The sequence below is a fragment of the Aulonocara stuartgranti genome, assembly GCF_965226115.1.
Source record: "Aulonocara stuartgranti genome assembly, chromosome: 4".
Taxonomy (NCBI): domain Eukaryota; kingdom Metazoa; phylum Chordata; class Actinopteri; order Cichliformes; family Cichlidae; genus Aulonocara; species Aulonocara stuartgranti.
The window spans coordinates 39,088,837-39,108,769 of record NC_138942.1 but is presented as its reverse complement, the minus strand read 5'-3'; the positions used below and the strand labels follow the sequence as shown (position 1 = coordinate 39,108,769).

At 40.4% G+C, this 19,933-nt stretch overlaps 1 protein-coding gene and 1 long non-coding RNA gene across 3 annotated transcripts in view; both read left to right on the top strand.

Annotated features, from left to right (window-relative positions):
* The window catches only part of LOC309705062, a 104,345-nt gene extending 89,038 nt beyond the window's left edge, over positions 1-15,307 (top strand). The window contains exons 2-3 of the long non-coding RNA XR_014276471.1: positions 14,951-15,003; positions 15,153-15,307. This is a non-coding gene — a long non-coding RNA (uncharacterized lncRNA). The remainder of the gene's footprint in view (positions 1-14,950; positions 15,004-15,152) is intronic.
* Positions 3,420-12,393, top strand: LOC309704949 (heat shock 70 kDa protein 12A-like). 2 transcript variants are annotated; one of them, XM_082530470.1, is made up of 4 exons: positions 3,420-3,728; positions 5,073-5,297; positions 5,385-5,556; positions 9,855-12,393. In XM_082530470.1, the coding sequence occupies exons 1-4, from the start codon at positions 3,447-3,449 to the stop codon at positions 10,880-10,882; spliced, it is 1,707 nt and encodes a 568-aa protein (XP_082386596.1). In that variant the 5' UTR covers positions 3,420-3,446; the 3' UTR covers positions 10,883-12,393. The 2 variants fall into 2 exon arrangements, with proteins under 2 accessions (XP_082386596.1, XP_082386595.1); XM_082530469.1 differs by lacking the exons at positions 3,420-3,728; positions 5,073-5,297; positions 5,385-5,556 and adding an exon at positions 5,563-8,274.
* Positions 15,308-19,933: the final 4,626 nt, after the last annotated feature.

Below are 19,933 nucleotides of genomic sequence, written 5' to 3'. Positions count from 1 at the left end.
ACATGACCCTACGCTGTGTCACTGCATCATTCCATGTTTGGCACTGATCACCACCTGCACTAATGTATATATCTTTCTACGTAGCACTCTTAATTCTTATTCTCATGTATATATCTCATGTATATCTCATGCACATATCTTTCTACATAGCACTTTTAATTCTTATTCCTACTTTTATTTTTTCATAAGTGCTATTTATGACACTATGTTTGCACTGAAGCACCGCAGCAATTTCCTAATGTTGTAAACCTGCTCAACATTTGGCAATAAACCCCTTTCTGATTCTGATTCTGTCACAGGTCTAACACATAGAGACAAAAAACAGAAGAGTCTTTATCAGTTTGGCATAAATTGTTAAAATTGAAATTTCTCTGGTACTGAATAGTAGAAATGAGACCTTAATGTCAGATATAAAACAGCAGATGACAGCACTGTACACAACTGTAGACTGGTGCATAATAAGCAAGCAAATAGCAAACAAATAAGGCAGAAAACAGAGAATACTGATTGGAAACTGGTCTCAAAGCACAGAGAGAGAAAGAGCTGTGCTAGATGTGTGATTTTATTATGGTTGAACCAAGATAGCCAAAGTAAGTGGGAACTCATTACAATGTTTTTTTTAATGTGAAGCATACTCGTAGGATCTTCTTTTGCTGCTGGTTCATCAAATTTTGGTTGGAGAGTAACGGATCCTGCAGCTTCAAAATCTTTGAGATATTTGGTTTCCATACCTGATCTGTCATGGTCCTGGGTTGGTGGCTCACCATTTTGTGTTGTTTATTATTAATAGTCAAACAGTCTTTGATTTTATCTTATTTAGAATTTCTAGACTTTGATTTCAGTGTTATTTAGAGGTTTTAGACCATTGGTTACTGTCTCTGTGTTCCATTTTTGCTCTGTCTCCCCAGTCAGTCATGTCTCTTTTTCAGTGTCACGTCCACATCTCTGTGTCATGCTTCCTGTTTTTCTTTGACAGACTGTGTCCTCTGTCAATGTATTGTTTTGCTTCTGCCCTGTCTCGTCATATCTAATTGGGTTCAGCTGTGTCTCCCTCCTATTGTGCATCACCCTCGTTATTTTGTGTGTTTTTATAGTGTGTGCTTCCAACTGTCACTGGTTGTTCTGTCTTTCTGTCTGTCTCCCTCCCTCCCTCCTCCAAGTTGCATCAGCTTGTGGTCCCTTGTGGTTCTTCTGCTTTTCCTCCTCCATGTTCGTGTCCCAGCTGCTGATTCCTGGTAATGTTTTCTGCTTTCCTTGTATTCTTTTTTTCTTCATTTCTCCCAGATTAGGTTTTGTTAGTTTCTCTGAATCTCAATTTGCTTTCCCGTTCCTTTGTATTTTTCCCAGCCACAAAAAAGAGTTATTTTTTGTTATCATAATGTCCTCGCTTCCATGCCTGCATTTGGTTCCACTATATACTCACGCCATGCCATATGCCTCGCCCGACGTGACATGATTCGTATGTCCTGTATGTGGGATCTATGCTTTGTGATTACATCTTTTTGTGGAATGTGTATACCTGCTCTTAAATCGTTTGCTGTTTTAGGATTTTGGTGGTGGTTAAAATGGTTTTTGAGCTTTTAGCTGAGATTCCTATCTGTCTATGGATACCACTCATCGTTATTTGAATAACAGATCCGGCGGTACACCACGTTAATCCTTTAAAGCAGGCACGCTCTGTTTTGTGTAATTATTTTTAAATCCCTGTAGAACCGGAGCTGCGTAAGCTAGCGCAATAATATATTTTGCATATGAAACCGGAGGAGTTATACTTACATCTTATGCCATCAGCTTGTCCTAGGTCACGGTTTCCTTCCACATATAGCTTTGCAAAAATTGCATAAAAAGCACTTGCAGGAACAAAAACATAATATTCCAGAAACTCGCTTTGCCGATCCGATCAGCTGTTCGTAACACTTCCCACATTGAAACAGAGGTCAGCACTAACAATCGCATGTCCGCCATTTCCTGCCCGTAACCGGAAGTGACGTCATTTTCGCGGAAAATGTATTTTTTTTTTACTTGTAGGCCTTAAAATCCTATACTGGTGTTTTTATAAGTCATGTTTGACTTTATGCTTTTCTGAATAGTTTCTGGGATGCTTAGAACTGCATTTGCACTGCTGGAAATAGTTTATTTTGATGCACATGCTATTTTCTTTGCAAATTTGCATCATAGGATTGTTTTAAATTTTTCCTACAGTATATAAAAATTGCTGTATCTCAAAAATAAAACTATGAAGACACTCAAAATAAATTTCCTGTTGTTGTAAACTATCTTTTGCAACTTTTTTGTATTTAAAGTTTTGAGGGATAAGCCTCTTAAATTTCTCCAAGTAGAAATGTATGTAAAAAAAACAAAAACCATTTTCAATTTTTTTGTAGTTTATTGCACTTTTTTGCAATTAATGTAGTTACTATGGACTTAATGCATACATATTATTAAAATATGGGCTATAACAGTTGTATTGATGTATAGCAACTTGAAATGCTCCCAAAAATGGCACTACAGCATGTAAAAATGTAAACTAAGATCTGGCGGACTTGGTTCTATGGTAGGTCTTAAAGGGTTAAACTAAATGTTCTCCCTCTCGCCCCAGTTACTGGGGTTAAAACAACCGAAATGCATTGTGGAGCATGTAGTTTACAGTCAACGTGCTCATTTAAGAAACATCCAGTTAACTTATTTTAAGACAATCATACACAAGCTCTCGCGGGCCAAATAAAATGATGAGCCACGCCACATTTGGCACATGGGGCTTGAGTTTGAGACATGGAGGTCATCTGAGTATTGGGGCATTATTATTATTATTATTATTATTGTTGTTGTTGTTGTTGTTGTTGTTGTTGTAGGGTCTACCTTAAAATATAAAGAAGCACCTTGATGCAACTATTGTTGTGATTTAGTGCTGTATAAATGCAGTAGAATTAAATTAGTTTTTAATTATTATTTTTTGTTTAATTTTTTAAGTAGTTTAGAGTTTTTGTTTTAGTTTGATAAATGCACTCCAACAGCACTCTGTCTCATACACTACACACAGAATAACAGCCTGATATTCCCCATTATCTGGTACTAATGTGTATACCACTTGTCATATTTATGTACTTATATGCTCATATGCTGCATTGATGTTATTATCTGTATGCTATGCTAAAACTGTTGTATGCAGCCCTGAAAGCCAGATAAGAAAATTATTATTTTATATACTGTTGGTAAACTTTAATTTAAAATTTTTAGTTCCTTGTATGATTCTGCTGTGGTCCCTGTCTTGTCCAAGTCAATATGTTCAGTCAAGCTGTCATCAGTATTTACGCAACATTCAACAGGATTTTGGGGTGGTACTTTCAGGCAGCCCTTCCTTCTTTGTAGTTTATAAATGCACTGCAACGCCTGCATTTCAGGACTTCTTAATTTCCTAACCTAGACTTGCTGGACCTGTTTTTGCTATGGGTGACTCATACATCATAGCAATAGACTTTGGTACTTCATACAGTGGATATGCCTTCAGCATGACACAAACACAAGAAGAAATTAAACCCCATTTAAAGACGTGGGGTGAACAGTTTGGACTAGAGACCGTGAAGACTCCAACTTGCATCCTTTTTGATGAAAATGAAAAATTTCTCAATTTTGGTTATGAAGCCAAAAAGACTTATCTTAAAAATCAAGGGAGTGAACACAGAAGTAGGCTGTTCTTCAACTGCTTCAAGATGTTACTCTATAATAAGGTGAGGTTGTCAATTAAATTCAGTTTTATTTAGGGCTGCAGCTTTTGATTGTTTTAAAAATCAAGAAATCTATTGATTATTCCACCTAGTAACAGGATAAGAAATACTTTTGCCTCATTAATCGGCAACAATAAATAATTAGAAATGTAACTACTTAACATCTGTCAAAAAATGGTCGATTTATGTTTGTATTGGCTCGTGAAAAAAGGTTTAATTTTTATAATTTTAAATATTAACACAACTTAATTGAGAGAGTATTTTATGTAATCTCGCCTTCAATCTGAAAAATGTCAGGAAAGCTTTGAAATCTGGTCTAGTACACATCATGCCCCTTTTTAGACTCACCACTGCTTCCATGTAAAACAGGACAGCTAATGTCAGCCTTTAGCAAACTGTATATTTTAACATTTCTGGTATCAGACTTAGTTATCGGTTCATCTGCAAATTTTAATAAAGCTTCAGGAGGTTCACTGCAGATTTTTCTGTGTAAAACAAATAACATTGGACGGAGCAGTTACAAAGTTCACTTTTCTTCACATTGGGGTTTGTCGATCAGCTGCTATGAAAGACTTTTTACCAGTAAATGTTCTAAGGGTAATCACAGGAAGACTTGGTGTTTTCTTTTTCTTTTACTTTCACTTTACCTGATATCAGCATCTCAGTAACAGCTCCGCCTCTATACTTTCTTCAGTTTGTAAACAGACTTCAGCTCCAGGATAAATTGTGCCAGCTTCATTATCACTGCTACTGTTGTGTTATCAGTGCTTGTCAGACTCAGTGTTGTCACACGCTGCTCATAAATAGGTTTCTATTGCAGGTCTGACTTTAGTCAGAAATTTGGTGGAAATGTTCACGTTTACATTGTTTAAACATTACAGAGCCATGCATTAAACAAAGAACTGAAGAATTTATGTCAAGAATATGACAGTACAATAATACATTATCAGATAATATAAACTGTCTTGATGTTTAAAATAAATTCTATTTTGTTTAGTTAAAAAAAATATTGTCTGTACAGAATGTACAAGAAGTTCTAAAATTTTATTACAATGCATATTCTTTGTGCTTTAATGTGTTTGTGGTAAATTAAAAGAACGAAAAATCATTCTGTGATTTGTTTTTTTGGTGCAGGATACAGGGGTATTGATATGGTCATAATGTAATTGTTCTAGTCTACAGTCTAAACCTTAAATAATCAGTTGTATAGAAATATGCTTAGAGGATCTGAACTCAATTTGATGATAATGATAATGGTGAGACAGAAAGGGGGGGGGGGGTTCTAACCCCTAACCCAACCCCCCCCCAAATATGAAAACAACCTAATATTTTGTCACTTATCTCCAGAAGCTCAAGAGTAATTTCAAAATCAAAGCAACAAATGGGAAGTCAATGATAGCCCTGAAAGTGTTTACAGAAGCTCTGAGATACCTAAAAGATGACGCACTGAAAACCATCTCAGAAAACACAAAAGGAACGGTGTTCACAGCCTCTGACTTCACCTGGGTGCTGACTGTACCTGCCATTTGGGGTCCTGCAGCAAAACAGTTCATGAGAAAAGCTGCAAATCAGGTAACACAAGAAGATTGAAAATGGAAAATATGAAGGACACTTTTTTCTTTAACCAGATTGTTTTTTTTCTTCCATTTCAATTTCCAGGCTGGTATTGTGACCAAAGGAGAGGAAGAAAAGTTGGTGATAGCACTGGAACCAGAAGCAGCCTCACTGTGGTGTAAGAACCTTCCAGCTGATGGTTTCATAGCAGAAAACCATGGTGAAGTCAAATTGGGTCAAACTCAAGGAAAAAAATACATTGTTGTGGACTGTGGAGGTAATATATGACATGGTGAATGAATCGTGGTGTTGTGGCCATTTTTGTTGAATGTTTATAAAATGCAATTTGTATTCATTTTTGTTTTTTCTTTAAAGGTGTAAGAATATACTGACCTGGTTTTGTTATGTAAATTTGTAATTAATTTTATTGGAGAAGCTTTTGGAAAGTGATTGGTTTATTAGCTTATGGACCCTCCCATTAATCAAGAGATTAAGAGCACCCTGGATGGGTGTGGTAAAGAGGTTTTTTGTTTTTTGTTTGCCAAATGTCAGATGGGAAGACGGGAATGATTTTTTGACCACTTTTGAAGTTGTTAAAGCAAATTAAGTTAACTTTCGTTTAATTTTAAGTTTTAAGAAGTTATTTGGCTGATTTCTGTTTGTAATTTTCCACGAAATAAACGGCATATGATTTTTAAACAATGGAGTCAGAAGTGCGTTCTAAAACAAACCTCCCGTTGCCACCCACGGCCTTTTCTTGGACTTTTTTGGTGTTTGGAAAGTAAAAGGCCGCGACATTTAAGTCAAAAAATCGTTTTGACTCGCTTGGATGTCAATGGGAAAACTTGCAAGATTGGACTTGGAAGATTGGATCTTCGCAGAATGGACTGAAAAAATGACGCAAAGTTCGTGAGTAAATGCAAAACTTTGTTTGGATCAACCGAGATGCTGAGCTGCAACATGAAACATTTGTATTAAACTATTATCTTTTGGACCTTGTGAAACGAATTTTCTGGTTAAAATGGAGGAACAAGAAAGAGAGCTTTTTAATTTAATTAAAAAACGCAGAGCGAAGCTTGGCGTTCTAACAAGAAAACGAAATGACATTAATGCTCTCATTGATGCTGGAGAATCAAAAGCCTCCATAGATGAACACATGAGAACATTTAATGATTATTTCGGAGAGTTTATGGACTTACAGACTTCAGTTCAAAAATTGCTGAACGATGATGAAAAGAAACAGATCACAGCGATTGGTATGAACCTAAGCTGATCAGTTTTAAGGACTTTCTGCATGAAATCGACACTTGGATAAATGCAGACCCTGATCCACAAAAGGATGAAGTTGCAGCCTCTAATGTTGAATCAAAGGTAGCATCTCATGACAGTGACATTGCGCCGCATGATAGTGTCTCACAAGTAGCGCAAGAAGCGAGCGACATGATTTCTGAACAAGTTGCTAAACCTATCAGCAAGGGCTCTAGTAAAGCGCCCAGTAATGTTACTGCAGCCTTAAGTTTAAGGAGTAAAAGCTCGCGTGCGGCTTCAATGGCGCTGATGGAAGCTGAAGTGGAAAGAGCCGCTTTAAAAGCGGAGGTGGACGCACTGCAAGAAAAACATGCGCTCGAACTGGAAGAAGTTCAATTAAAAGCAAGAAAAGAAGCATTGGCTCTAAGAACTAAGTTGGTTAAGGCTGATGCAAAAATGCAAATTCTCACCTCTGCTCAGGATCGGCAGAGCCTTGCATCCAGGGCTGAGGTTGAATCAGAAGGCGGGATTACAGCTCCTTCTGGAACATCTACTGAGTTCATACCTGCTGCTACTGCTCAAAAGGATCCAAGAACAAAGAAAGCCCCTTTAGTTCATTCTCCTTTGCCAATGCCCCTAGAGACACATGCACCTGCTAAGGTTAAACCAGAAGGGGAAAGCTCAAGGCCAATCTCTTCTCAGGTTGATGTTCACAGCAGTGCCCTAACAGAGATTATGAGAAAGCAAAATGAGATTACTCAGATGCTTGTAAAACAACAGAGGTTGTCCCTGCTTCCAGCTATAGAAATTCCTGTTTTTGGTGGTGATCCTTTGTGTTTTAGATCCTTTCTTAAGGCTTTTGAGCAAGGAATAGAAACTAAAACTGATAACATGCAGGATAGGCTTTATTATTTAGAACAGTTTACTACAGGACAGCCCAGAATTTTAGTGAGAAGTTGTATGCACATGAGTCCACAGACAGCTTATGTTGAGGCAAAAAAGCAGCTTGAGTGGAACTTTGGTAACAGAGCAAAGATAACGTCTGCATTTATAGACAAGGCTCTTAACTGGTCAGTTTTAAAGTCTGATGATGCTTCAGCATTACGAGCTTACGCATTCTTTCTAAGAAGCTGCTTCAACACAATGGATGAAGCTGGGTTTCTTGATGAGCTGGAAAATTCAACCAATATGAGGATTCTTGTTTCAAAGTTGCCTTTTAGACTTCGTGATAAATGGCGACTAATAATCGTTGATATAACAGAAAAACGCGATCGCAGAGCAGGATTTAAAGATCTTCTTGATTTTCTTGAAAAGCAAACAAGAGCTGTTTTTGGAGAGAGTCAAAACACAAAAGAAAAGATAGCTTCAAAACCATCAAAGACACCGCTTAAAACTAAAAGCAGTAGCTTTGCTACTTCTGTTGCTGTAGTTTCAGAACAGAACAATGACAAACACAAACCGGAACGGATTCAGATAAGCCATGAAGATAAAGGGTTAGATCAAACTCGGTGCTTGTTTTGTGACCAAACTCATTTTTTGGATGTATGTGACTCATTCAAACTAAAAGCCAACAAAGAAAAGGTGACATTCCTTAAGAGTAAAGGTTTATGCTTTGGTTGCTTACAGAGAGGCCACATGAGTAAAGCTTGTCCACATCGTTTGACGTGCCACACCTGTAACAAAAATCACCCTACTGTTCTCCACATAGGCTCAAAAGAACGGCAGTGGCAAGCAGCTAAAGCTGAATGTAAGGAATCATCAGTCTCAAATGCTCTTGTTTCTTTGAACTTTGGCAGCCATACTGGGGTTTAATGAATGTGCCTTGTCAGTTGTTCCAGTAAAAGTGAAGTTGGAAAATGGGACGAAGGTTGTGGAGACATACGCCTTTCTTGATCCCGGCAGCTCTGCAACTTTTTGCACTGATGCAGTTAAATGCATCTGGAAAGAAAGTGGAAATCATGTTAAAGACTATGGGTCAGGAAAGGCCAGTAAGTAGCTATAAACTTTTTGGTATGGAAGTAGCTGCTTTGAAACAGAATGAGTATTTGAGGTTGCCTGATGTGTACACTCAAAAGTTTATTCCTGTCACTAAAGAAAATATCCCTAAAGAAGAAAACTTAAGAAAATGGCCTTACTTAAAGGATGTTGAGTTGACACCGATAAATGCTGGCATTGGGCTGCTTATTGGTATAAATTCTCCCAAAGCGCTGGAACCTTGGAGAATCGTTAACAGTGAGGGTAATGGACCCTATGCTGTGCTAACTCGTCTTGGTTGGGTTGTCAATGGGCCACTCAATCAGGGTAGTGAAAAGGATGAGCATGATGCTAGTTTTGTCCAGGTAAACCGCATTTCTATAAGTAGTTTAGAGGAAATGCTGGTTAAGCAGTATAATCAAGATTTTGTGGCGAACCAGTGTAATGAGCGTGCAGAAATGTCTGTAGAAGATAAACAGTTCATGAACATAATGTCAGAGTCAGCTGTACTTAAGGATGGCCATTATTACTTGAAATTACCCTTTCGTAAACCTGAAGTAAGAATGCCAAACAACAAGCAGGTGGCTCAGCAGAGGGTGCAATATCTGCTAAAATGGTTTCAGAAGGATCAGTTATTCTTTGAAGAATACAAAGAATTCATGCACAATGTTAGTATGGAGGGACATTCAGAAATCATACCACAAGAACAGTTGAAGAATGAGGAAGGAAAGGTGTGGTATATACCTCATCATGGGGTCTACCACCCCCGCAAGAAAACACTGCGTGTTGTGTATGATTGTGCTTCAACATTTTCTGGAACATCACTGAACAAAGAGCTATTACAAGGCCCAGATCTGACTAGCACTTTATTAGGTGTGCTGATTCTTGGGCAACTTACATTAATTTTTGCACTGTTACCATTTTTTTGTTTTGTTTTTGCCTTTGTCTTTATGTCACTTCTTCTGTTTTTTTGAAATGCATTGTTTTGTTTCCGTGCCTTAAATCTGGTGAGTAATTAAAATAAGCTTTAGACATGTTGATCTTGAGTTTAGTGAAATACATTAGTAAATACCCCACTCTCATTGTTTTATCTTTTACATCAGGGACAATGTTAGGGACATTCAACATCATCGTGTTGAACATGGAAGCTTAGCAGTCATAATGTTGAAGTCACATGACTATGGCTTTTTTTCAGCTGTATTTTTAGAAAATTACAGTGGCATCTGTGCTTCAAAAATCGTGACTTTTTTTTTCTTTTTTTGGCAAAACCAAAGAGATGCAAAATTGAAGGTTCTGTTATAATTTATTAATTTTATTTAAAAAACCTTAGGCCATTTCCTCTTTGTGTTTTAGGTGGAACCATTGACATCACTGTTCATGAAGTCCTGGCTGGGGGAGACCTGAAAGAGCTGCACAAGGCCTCAGGAAATGATTTGGGGGGAGAAACTGTGGACAGGAAATTCAAAGAGTTCCTCAGGAAAATTTTCTGTGATGATGTCTGGGATGAATATGAGAGAAGTTTTCCCAGTGAGGTTCAGAAAATGATGTATGATTTCACACTTTTCAAAAGAAGTGATGATGATGTGGAGATCAGCTGCCCACTTAATCTGGGATCTCTGGCTAAGGAAAAGAAACAAATAGAAAAGTTCTTTGAACCAGATCAAGGTGCTTCCTGGGATGAAGGATGCATCAAAATCTCTAAAGAGACATTGAGGTCTTTCTTTGCTGAGAGTTTGGAGGGAATCACTGACAGTCTCAGAAAAATCCTGAACAAACATCTAAATATAGACTACATTCTGTTAGTGGGGGGTTACGCTCAAAGTAAGATTCTACGCCAACGCGTTATTGATCGGTTTGATGATCAGTGTAAAGTTCTGTGTCCTGTTAGGCCCCAGGAAGCGATTGTGAAGGGAGCTGTGATGTTTGGAAGAAACACAGGGTTGGTGGCATCTCGAAAATCTGCCTATACTTATGGGATTTCATTCAGACCTTGGTTTAATAAGCTCACGCACAGGGCAGACAAGAAATTCACAGACAAAGATGGTGTGTGGTGTGAAAATGTTTTTTTTAAATTCGTAAAAATTGATGAGGATGTGGGCTGGAATGAAACCAGAGAATACAGCTTTGCTCCTTCTGAATCAGATGGTACACTCACAACTTTTAAATTTTTTCATACAGAGAGAGAAAACCCAATGTATGTGGATGAAGACGGAGTAGCGAAGATTGGGTCATTTGTTGTTGAGTCACCTGACATTACACGTGGCCTAAATCGTAGAATCAAACTAGAAATCCAGTTTGGCTTTACAGAAATGAGAGCTAAAGCTACAGACATGGACTCTAGATCACAGAAATCAATTGAACTTGACTTCATGATCAAGTGATAACATTTTTTTTAAAAGCATCATCAAACTTTTCAATGAAACAATCCATCAAGCATCATAGACAGGCTTATTCAAGGGTTAGCAATCTTAAACCCCCTGAAGTAGGACAGTCATTAAATGTACCTAAAAAGAGAGATTCTCTTTTCTTGTTTTATATCAATTTTAAGTGTGACTATTTGGATTTTTTTCTTTTTAAAATCAACTCATCATCACATATTATAATAGTGGATTTCAATGTATTTGCAAGAGCTTTTGTCATTAAGATTTTTTTATGGTGGAATTTTGAATTGGACTCATGTGGAATCAGAGAAACTACAGTTTTGCTTATGTGACAGTTTTACTCTACCTATGCAGGTGTGATAGTAATATATTTTTGTTTGTTGGTTGGTTATGAAGAAGGTATTTAATATATTCTCACTTCAATAATATTACATGTAATTATGTTTGGCTTTGTATCCTAATAAAACATACAAACAAACAAAAAACCAAACAAATGGTAAATGGCCTGTATTTGTATAGCGCTTGTCAAGAAAATATGTTATTTTATTCTCACTGTGATGTCATTCATAAAGCACTGTCATCAGAATCAGAATCAGAATCAGAAAGGGGTTTATTGCCAAATGTTGAGCAGGTTTACAACATTAGGAAATTGCTGCGGTGCTTCAGTGCAAACATAGTGTCATAAATAGCACTTAAATAGACATGAAAAAATAAAAGTAGGAATAAGAATTAAAAGTGCTACGTAGAAAGATATGTGCATGAGATATACATGAGATATATACATGAGAATAAGAATTAAGAGTGCTACATAGAAAGATATATACATGAGTGCAGGTGGTGATCAGTGCCAAACATGGAATGATGCAGTGACACAGCGTAGGGTCATGTGTTAGTGGCGGGGACAGTCATATGGTTATTGTTCATGTGTCCAACAGCAGAGGGGAAGAAACTGTTCTTATGGCGAGAGGTTCTGGTGCGAATGGACCGGAGCCTCCTGCCTGAGGGGAGCAGGTCAAACAGACTGTGTCCAGGGTGAGAAGGGTCAGCTGAGATCCGAGCTGCACGCCACAGCTCATTATTTCATTATTACTTCGTTAGTCTGCATCAGTTTATCATCCATATTATCATGTATCATTTATCATTTAGTAAATCTGCTATAACAGAAGTCTAGATACAATACTCTATTAGTTAGTAAAACCACCAGCTTAGCTGTGGATCCAGACGGCCCAAAGCAGAGTCAGATAAGGACACTGACCGTTTGTTGGCCGGAAACTGACACTCACAAAATACACACTCATGAACACACTATTGGTTAAATTCCCAGAAAGCAGGAGTGGAAACATCTGGAAAATGTTGTTGTTCTTAGCCATAGAAGGAGATAAAGGGAAGATAGGGGAATTCTTCTGTGGTCTTCTGACGTCATACATGGCTATAAAACGTTCTGTCTTTTGTGCAAACGAGGAAGAGAGCTTCTTCCCACACCTGTACAATCTTGTGTGTAATAAATCACTTTTCGGACACTTCTGGGACTCTGGTCTGTGCTTATTTTTCCTTCCAAATAAAAAGAACTTCTACACGCTTTACTAGTCCCTAAGGACCCCAAAGCCCTTTACACATCCAGTCATCCACCCATTCACACACACATTCACACACTGGTGATGGCACGCTACATTGTAGCCACAGCCACCCTGGGGGGCACTGCCAGAGGACAAAGAATATGAACTGGTCAGTCAGTTCATAACAAGTCTTAGAAGTTTTGATGTTGTGTTTTCATTTTTTGCATCCATCTTCTTTGACATGTCCAGGTCACGGGGGTATGAGGTGCCATAAAAGACATTATTACTGAAACACTCTCACACGCTACTGAAACGCTTTCACAGACGCTACTGAAATACACTCACTCACTCCACTGAAACCAGAGGTATTTCCACTGAACAGGAAGATGTTTCCTGACAAGGAAACTGATTGAAAAAGTGGTACATTTCAAAACACTAGAAGGATGTCTACTCAGCAACCTGCTAGTACAGTGGTCCCCAACCTTTTTTGTGCCACGGACCATTTATGGCCGACAATATTTTCATGGACCGGCCTTTAAGGTGTCGTGGATAAATACAATAAAATAAAAGCTTTGGTACAGGTACCAAAAAAAAAAGATTTATTCATAACACACGGGAAAAGACCCAAGGAAACCGAGTTAATATAAATTATATAAAAATAAGAAAACGATAAATAACCTGAAAACCATAAATTTCAAACTCGAGCCTCAACTCTTGCGACCTGGTACCAAACGACTCACAGACCGGTACCGGTGCAGGGCCTGGGGGTTAGGGACGGCTGTGCTAGTAGCCTAAGTGTGAAGCAGCCACATTACTTAACAATATATTAGCTAGTGCGACACGGAATTCCGTGTTCTATTTCCCCTAAGCTTTCTATATTGTTGTCAGGGTTTCTGGGTCGTTGACCCAGTATTTTCAGTTCATGTTCACTGTTTATCCTCTGTATGTTCCACTTCCTGTTTTGTGTTACGTTACTCTGTGTGCATTATGTTCTAGTTCTTATTCCATGCATCTTTAGTTCAATTGTGTTCAGCTGCTCACTCACCTGTCACCTATCAGTCATTGTTCAGCCAGTGTATTTAAGTCCTCAGTTCTCTCCTGGTCAGCGTCGCGTCATTAATGTTGTCACTGCTGTCTACGCCCCATGTTCAGATCAGTCAGCCGTTCATTCACTTATTCAGTCAGTCAGCCATCTCCTGTTTTCGTCATTCGTCCCTCACAATAAACACCCTGCATCTTCACCGTGAGTCCTGCGTTTGAGTCCTTTTCTCCACATCCACTCAGCAACCTCTGACAATTGTCAACTCAACTGTTAACATCATTAATCAAGAATTCTAACGACAAACAAGGAATATTGATTTTTAATAAAGACTTCAAAATAAGTCAATTCGCAGATGATACATCTATTTCTTTTTTAAGATAAATACGTCATAGAGAAAACTACATTTTCTCTAAAGCTTCTGGTTTATCTCTTAGTATCAAAAAATGTGAACTACTCCCGATTCATACCTGACTCCTCAAAACCATAGACCTCGCTATTTTTGGCAGAAACAGCCTATCTCAAGCTGAAGGTTTTTTAATTCAATTCAATTCAATTTTATTTATATAGCGCCAAATCACAACAAAAGTCGCCTCAAGGCGCTTTATATTGGACAGTAGATCGCACAATAATAGATACAGAGAAAAGCCCAACAATCATATGACCCCCTATGAGCAAGCACTTTGGCGACAGTGGGAAGGAAAAACTCCCTTTTAAAAGGAAGAAACCTCCAGCAGAACCAGGCTCAGGGAGGGGCGGGGCCATCTGCTGCGACTGGTTGGGGTGAGAGAAGGAAAACAGGATAAAGACATGCTGTGGAAAAGAGACAGAGATTAATAACAGAAAGGATTCAATGCAGAGAGGTCTATTAACACATAGTGAGTGAGAAAGGTGCCTGGAAAGGAAAAACTCAATGCATCATGGGAATCCCCGGCAGCCTACGTCTATTGCAGCATAACTAACGGAGGATTCAGGGTCACCTGTAGTGATGTGTCGGTCCCGAACGAAACCGCTCTTACGGTGTGTTCACACCGAACGCGATGGACGCGAATAGAGCGTCAGGTTTACATGTAAAGTCAATGGAAAGGCGCGATGACGCGCGATTGCGGGTCCCGCGAAAATTCGGAAGCAGATTTGCGTCGCGAAAACGCCAAAACGCGTGAAACGCGCGTCAGTGTAGCGCGTCTGGCGCGTTTGACGCGCGAATAAAACCACGCGCGTCAGTTTTTGTGTTGCATTTTGTGCATACGCGCGTTTCGCGTCTACCGCTCGAGTTGGAAAAAGCTGAACTCGAGCGTCAAATCGCGCCGCAACAACCAATCAGGAGCCTGGTGACGTGGCTCTGACCTAGGTCAAAGGGGCAGATCCAGCCAAAGCCCTTCATTCTTCATTCAGTATGGAGGAAAAGCTAATCAGCGCTGTGGCTAACCACCCTGAGCTGTATGATGCCAGCTACTATTTCTACCGAGACAGGAATAAAAAGGACCTAGCTTGGAGACACATAAGTGAGGAGATCGGGCAACCTGGTAAGTTCATTCCTTCTTCTTTTTAATTTTCAGACTGACCCGATGAAGCCGCGCAAAAGCTAGCAAGCTAGCAAGCCCGCCTACTGTCCCGCGATTTTCCCACTGTTGTACAAATACCTTTCCGCTAACCAGATAATGCGTTTATTCAGAGGACATCTGCAGGAGAAAGTGGAAGAGCCTCAGGGACACCTATAATAAGGAGAAGAGGGCAGAGAAGGAGAAGAGGAGTGGGTCGGCAGCAGGATCGGGGAGGAGATGGAAGTTCTTCGCGGTCATGGGGTTTCTGGACCCCTTCCTCACCCCGCGGGAGACTAGCGGTAATATGGTGCGGACCGTGGAGAACTTCTCCCCCGAGGACCAGGGACAGCCCGAAGAGGCAGCAGGGGAGTGTCAGTCAGAAGGTATGTTTACAATGAATTAATGTAGGCAGTTAATTAATGCGTGTTGTCATACAGGAATATATTTTGTTTATTAATAAACAGTATACAGTAGTCCCGCTGTTCATCCGTCACTGCCTCGCCTTTTCGCTGATTTTGTTTTTATTGCACCGTACAGCATTGCATTCTGCAGCCCAAATGACAAATCTCCTCTGTGTCGTGTCTCCTGCGCTTGCCAAACTTATCATGTTTGGTTTTGATATCCATCATGTCCAATAGAAAAAAACAGCACAAAAACACTCTTAACTATGACCCTCATTCGGAAATATAAAACCTGCACCGGGGAGGGAAAAAGGCGCACAAAAGTGGCGCCGCAGACGGAGAAAAAGCGCGGCATAATACGTTTTAAAATCGACAAAGGTTTGCACTTTGAGAATCAACTTGTGAGAACTGTGACTACTGTTCATGTGCTGCAATAAATGAGAGACCACTGTATATAATAATAAGTATATAATAATATAATATTCTCTATGACTATTGTCTTCAACCTGTTAACATTTAATATTGTCTTGATAGAGTCAAGTAATCATGCAGCAGAGTCCTCCCATGTTGCTTCTCCTGACTCCCCAGTCCCTGGTCCCTCCACTCCTGCTGCTACACCCACAGGTATGAACATCAAGCACTGATAGCTTTTTACTTGCTTGAATCCCCTTGTGATCACCTTTACTAAATATCTACAACCAATCTGTTCATATCCTGGTTTTTTTTAATTTTGAAAATGAAAATCTAGTAGCAGCCTTCTCATTACTTTGTGGTGTTTTGTGCTGTGTTTTACAGGTCCACAGAGGAGGACAGCTCGAAGGCGGGCGAGGGACGGGTCCCAGGACGGTCCATCGGCGGTGGAGCTGGCTATCCTGGAGTCCCTAAAGAGGCCACGCCCGTCTCCAACAGAGCATTTCCTCCTCAGCCTTGTTCCTGCTCTGGAGAGCATGCCGCCTCAGACACGAGAATTCGTGAAATTTCAAATTTATAAATTAGTTTTTGAAAACAGCACAGCTGTGTTAAATTTGGAAACATTGGACCCTAATGATCAGTAGTTTTCTGATGAGGCAGCAGCTCTCCAGGGCAGAAACAATGTGCTTATTCTTCTCCTCCTTCTCCCTGAGGCTCTTCCACTCCAAGCTGGGTCCTTTTTATTCCTGTCTCTCTGTAAATAGTTAAATGTGTATATATATATATATATATATAAAGGTGTAAATATTTATGTTTAATGTTTTCGTTACTGAATTTATATATTTCATCAAATAAACATTTATAATGACAAATGTCTCTGTTCTACTACACAGCAAATATTGGCACCCAACTTGACACAAGTAGAATTTATTTCATACTACACAAATTACAAAACATACTAATACAGTGGGATGCAAAAGTTTGGGCAACATTGTGAAAAGTAATTATTTTCCTGTACAAATCATTGTTTGTCACAATAAAAATTGTCAGTTAAATACATCATATAGGAGACACACACAGTGATATTTGAGAAGTGAAATGAAGTTCACTGGATTTAAAGAAAGTGTGCAATAACTGTTTAAACTAAATCAAGCAGGTGCATAAATTGGCAACACAAAAAGAGAAATAACATAAATATTTAGTGTATATCAATGTGTGTGTCTCCTATATGATATATGTAAGTGACATTTTTTACTGTAACAGCGATTCATACAGGAAAATAATGGCTATTAATAAGGTTGCCCAAACTTTTGCACCACACTGTATATAGGAACATAGTGAAGACAAGTTACTTAAGAGAGTAAAAAGAGGTTAGATTATTTTGGAGTAGAGCTCCATTTATTAAGAAATTTTTAAAAAGACAGGAACACTCTTTAGAGGTTTGTGGGTGGCTCTTAAAAGAGCCGTTGTGGGGAAGTCACTCAGACTTCAAACAGGCTACTCCTTTGGTTGCCAAGACACAGCTCCCTCTGCCGAGAAGTGAGCCATGAACTTCTCCCTCACCAGGAAGCCTCTCTGGAGGAGTTGTTTGCTGCCATACGACCCAGGCCTTGCAACGGCTCCACCACAGCAGGTGCCACACCCCTCACAGCAGGTGCCCCTCTCTCGTCCACACAGCGCAGAAAATTGTGGAGAACACACGTCGCCTTCACACACTTCTCCGCAGTTTCAGGACGGAGCTCCATGGCACGCCGATACAACCTCCACTGTGAGGAGAGGATACCGAAGGCACCCTCCACTATCATCCTGGCCCTGGAAAGGCGATAGTTAAAGATCCTCTTCTCTAAAGGGAGGAGGCGTCCAGGGAAAGGTCTCATGAGCTCACGCCGCAGCGGGAACGCTTCATCAGCCACAAAGACATGGGGCTGGGCTCCACGGTGTTCTCCACCAGGTAGAGGCTGGTCAGGAGGCAGATGGAGAGTCCCAGCCCGAAGAGCCTGACCAAAGGTGGAGTTGGCCAGAATACCACCGTCGCTGGTCCTCCCGTACCCCCCCACATCAATGACGCGGAAGCGATGCTCTGCATCCACAACCGCAAGGAGAACAATGGAAAAAGTTCCCTTGTAGTTGTGGAACATGGATCCTGAGTTGGGGGGTGCCTTCGTCTGGACGTGCTTCCCATCCAGAGCTCCACAGCAGAGAGGGAAGTTCCAGCGCTCCTGGAATCCCTCTGCGATGGACCGCCAGTCTTCAGTTGAAGGCACAGCCATGAAATCGTCCACTAGACAGTCCCAGATGGCCGTCGCTACCTGGGGGATGATCTGGCTCACCGTGGACACACCGACTCGAAAACTGAACGCGATGGTCCTGAAGGAGTCCCCAGTGGCAAGGAACCTGGACAAAATTGTTTAAAATGAGTATTATGTGTACTGCAATTACAAAATACATTATTGAAATTCCAAAATTACAAATTACAAAACATAAATCTTACATAAAACATTTTGTAATTATAAGGATAATTACATGATATATTTTAGATATAATCCAAAACAGTCTGCGGTGATTATATACAAATATTCAACTATCCCAGAATTAAACCAGGTCTAAATAAAAAAAAAAGGAGTGAGTATCACTACAAAGATTAACCCACAGTGGTCCTAATACCAGTTTGATATCAGCAAACACCGAGAGCATACCTATGACACCACAGCCATGCTATCATTCAAACACTGATAACAGCATAAATCGAATTAAATCGGGACTTGATGAGACCGTCTGAGTATCACTAGGAATATTATCGGTAAACACCGAGAGCATTCACTGTTAGCATAGCACATCCATGTTAGCAGTGTATATACGATAGTTTATACACGCCGACAGCATTCACTGTTAGCATAGCACATCCATGTTAGCAGTGTATAAACGATAGTTTATACACTGCTAACATGGATATGCTATCAGTAAACGCCGACAGCATTCACTGTTAGCATAGCACATCCATGTTAGCAGTGTATATACGATAGTTTATACACGCCGACAGCATTCACTGTTAGCATAGCACATCCATGTTAACTGTTACGAACTTGTATGTCCGTGTGTTTGTTTGTGCAGGTGCTGTGTTTTTGTCTATGTTAATTTAGCTGTGCCAGGGCCCTGTTCCGATTGGTGCATGGACTTACTGCCCCGGCGTGATTGGATCCAGCTGGAGGACCCGCCCAATAAAAGGCGGCTGGAGTGCTACAGCGGGAGAGGTCCTCGCATTTCTCCTCATCACCCAGCAGTAGTCCTGTGGTAGCCGCTGGCTGCAGTATACGTGCGAAAATTGTGGAAGTGGAGTGGGTAGGGGTGAGCTGCCGTTTATTTTGATCACCCGTTTTCCCCTGTTTTTGAGTTGGTTAAGGAGGTCAGACTCTGTCTTTATTTTGACTTTATTTTGGTGAGGTCAGGGGTGCGGGATTTGTGTAGGTTTGTTTTGTTTATTGTTTTGGCCTTGGCTCACCCTGAAGTGTTGACACTCCCGTTTTGGTTCTCTTTATTCACCTTGTAAATAAATCACTTCACATCTAACGGATTTGTTGCGTGTGACTGCTTGGGTCTTGGGGAGGGAAGCGAGTGCCTCGCTCATGTTATGGCCTGGCCCTAGACGGGTCATAACATGAATTGGGGGCTCGTCCTCTGCCTTTTTCTGTGGGTTTTTGCGTGTGTTTGGTCTGTTGGCGGTTTTCTTGGGTGTGGGGGTGGTAGGTGTGTGGAATTATGGAGTTTTCTTTGGATGATTTTGTTACTTCGCCTTCGTGGGATAGAATTGTGAAGTGCAGGAAAGCGGATTTGCTTATCATTGCTAGTTGTTATGATGTTCAAGTGTCCTATGGTGCCCGCAAAGCGGTGGTTAGGGACGCTTTGTGTGCAGAGTTGGTGGAGCGAGGCGTTCTTCCTGCCCCGCAGGCAGCTGTAGAGCAGCCTGATGGCGGGGGTGTGAAGGTGGCTCCGGAGGCTGAGCCGGGGTCGGATGTCAAAGGGCCTGTTAACGTGCTACCAGCCGAGGCGGACTCTGATGCGGCTGAGGCGGGCTCTGACACAGCCGAGGCGGACCCTGATGC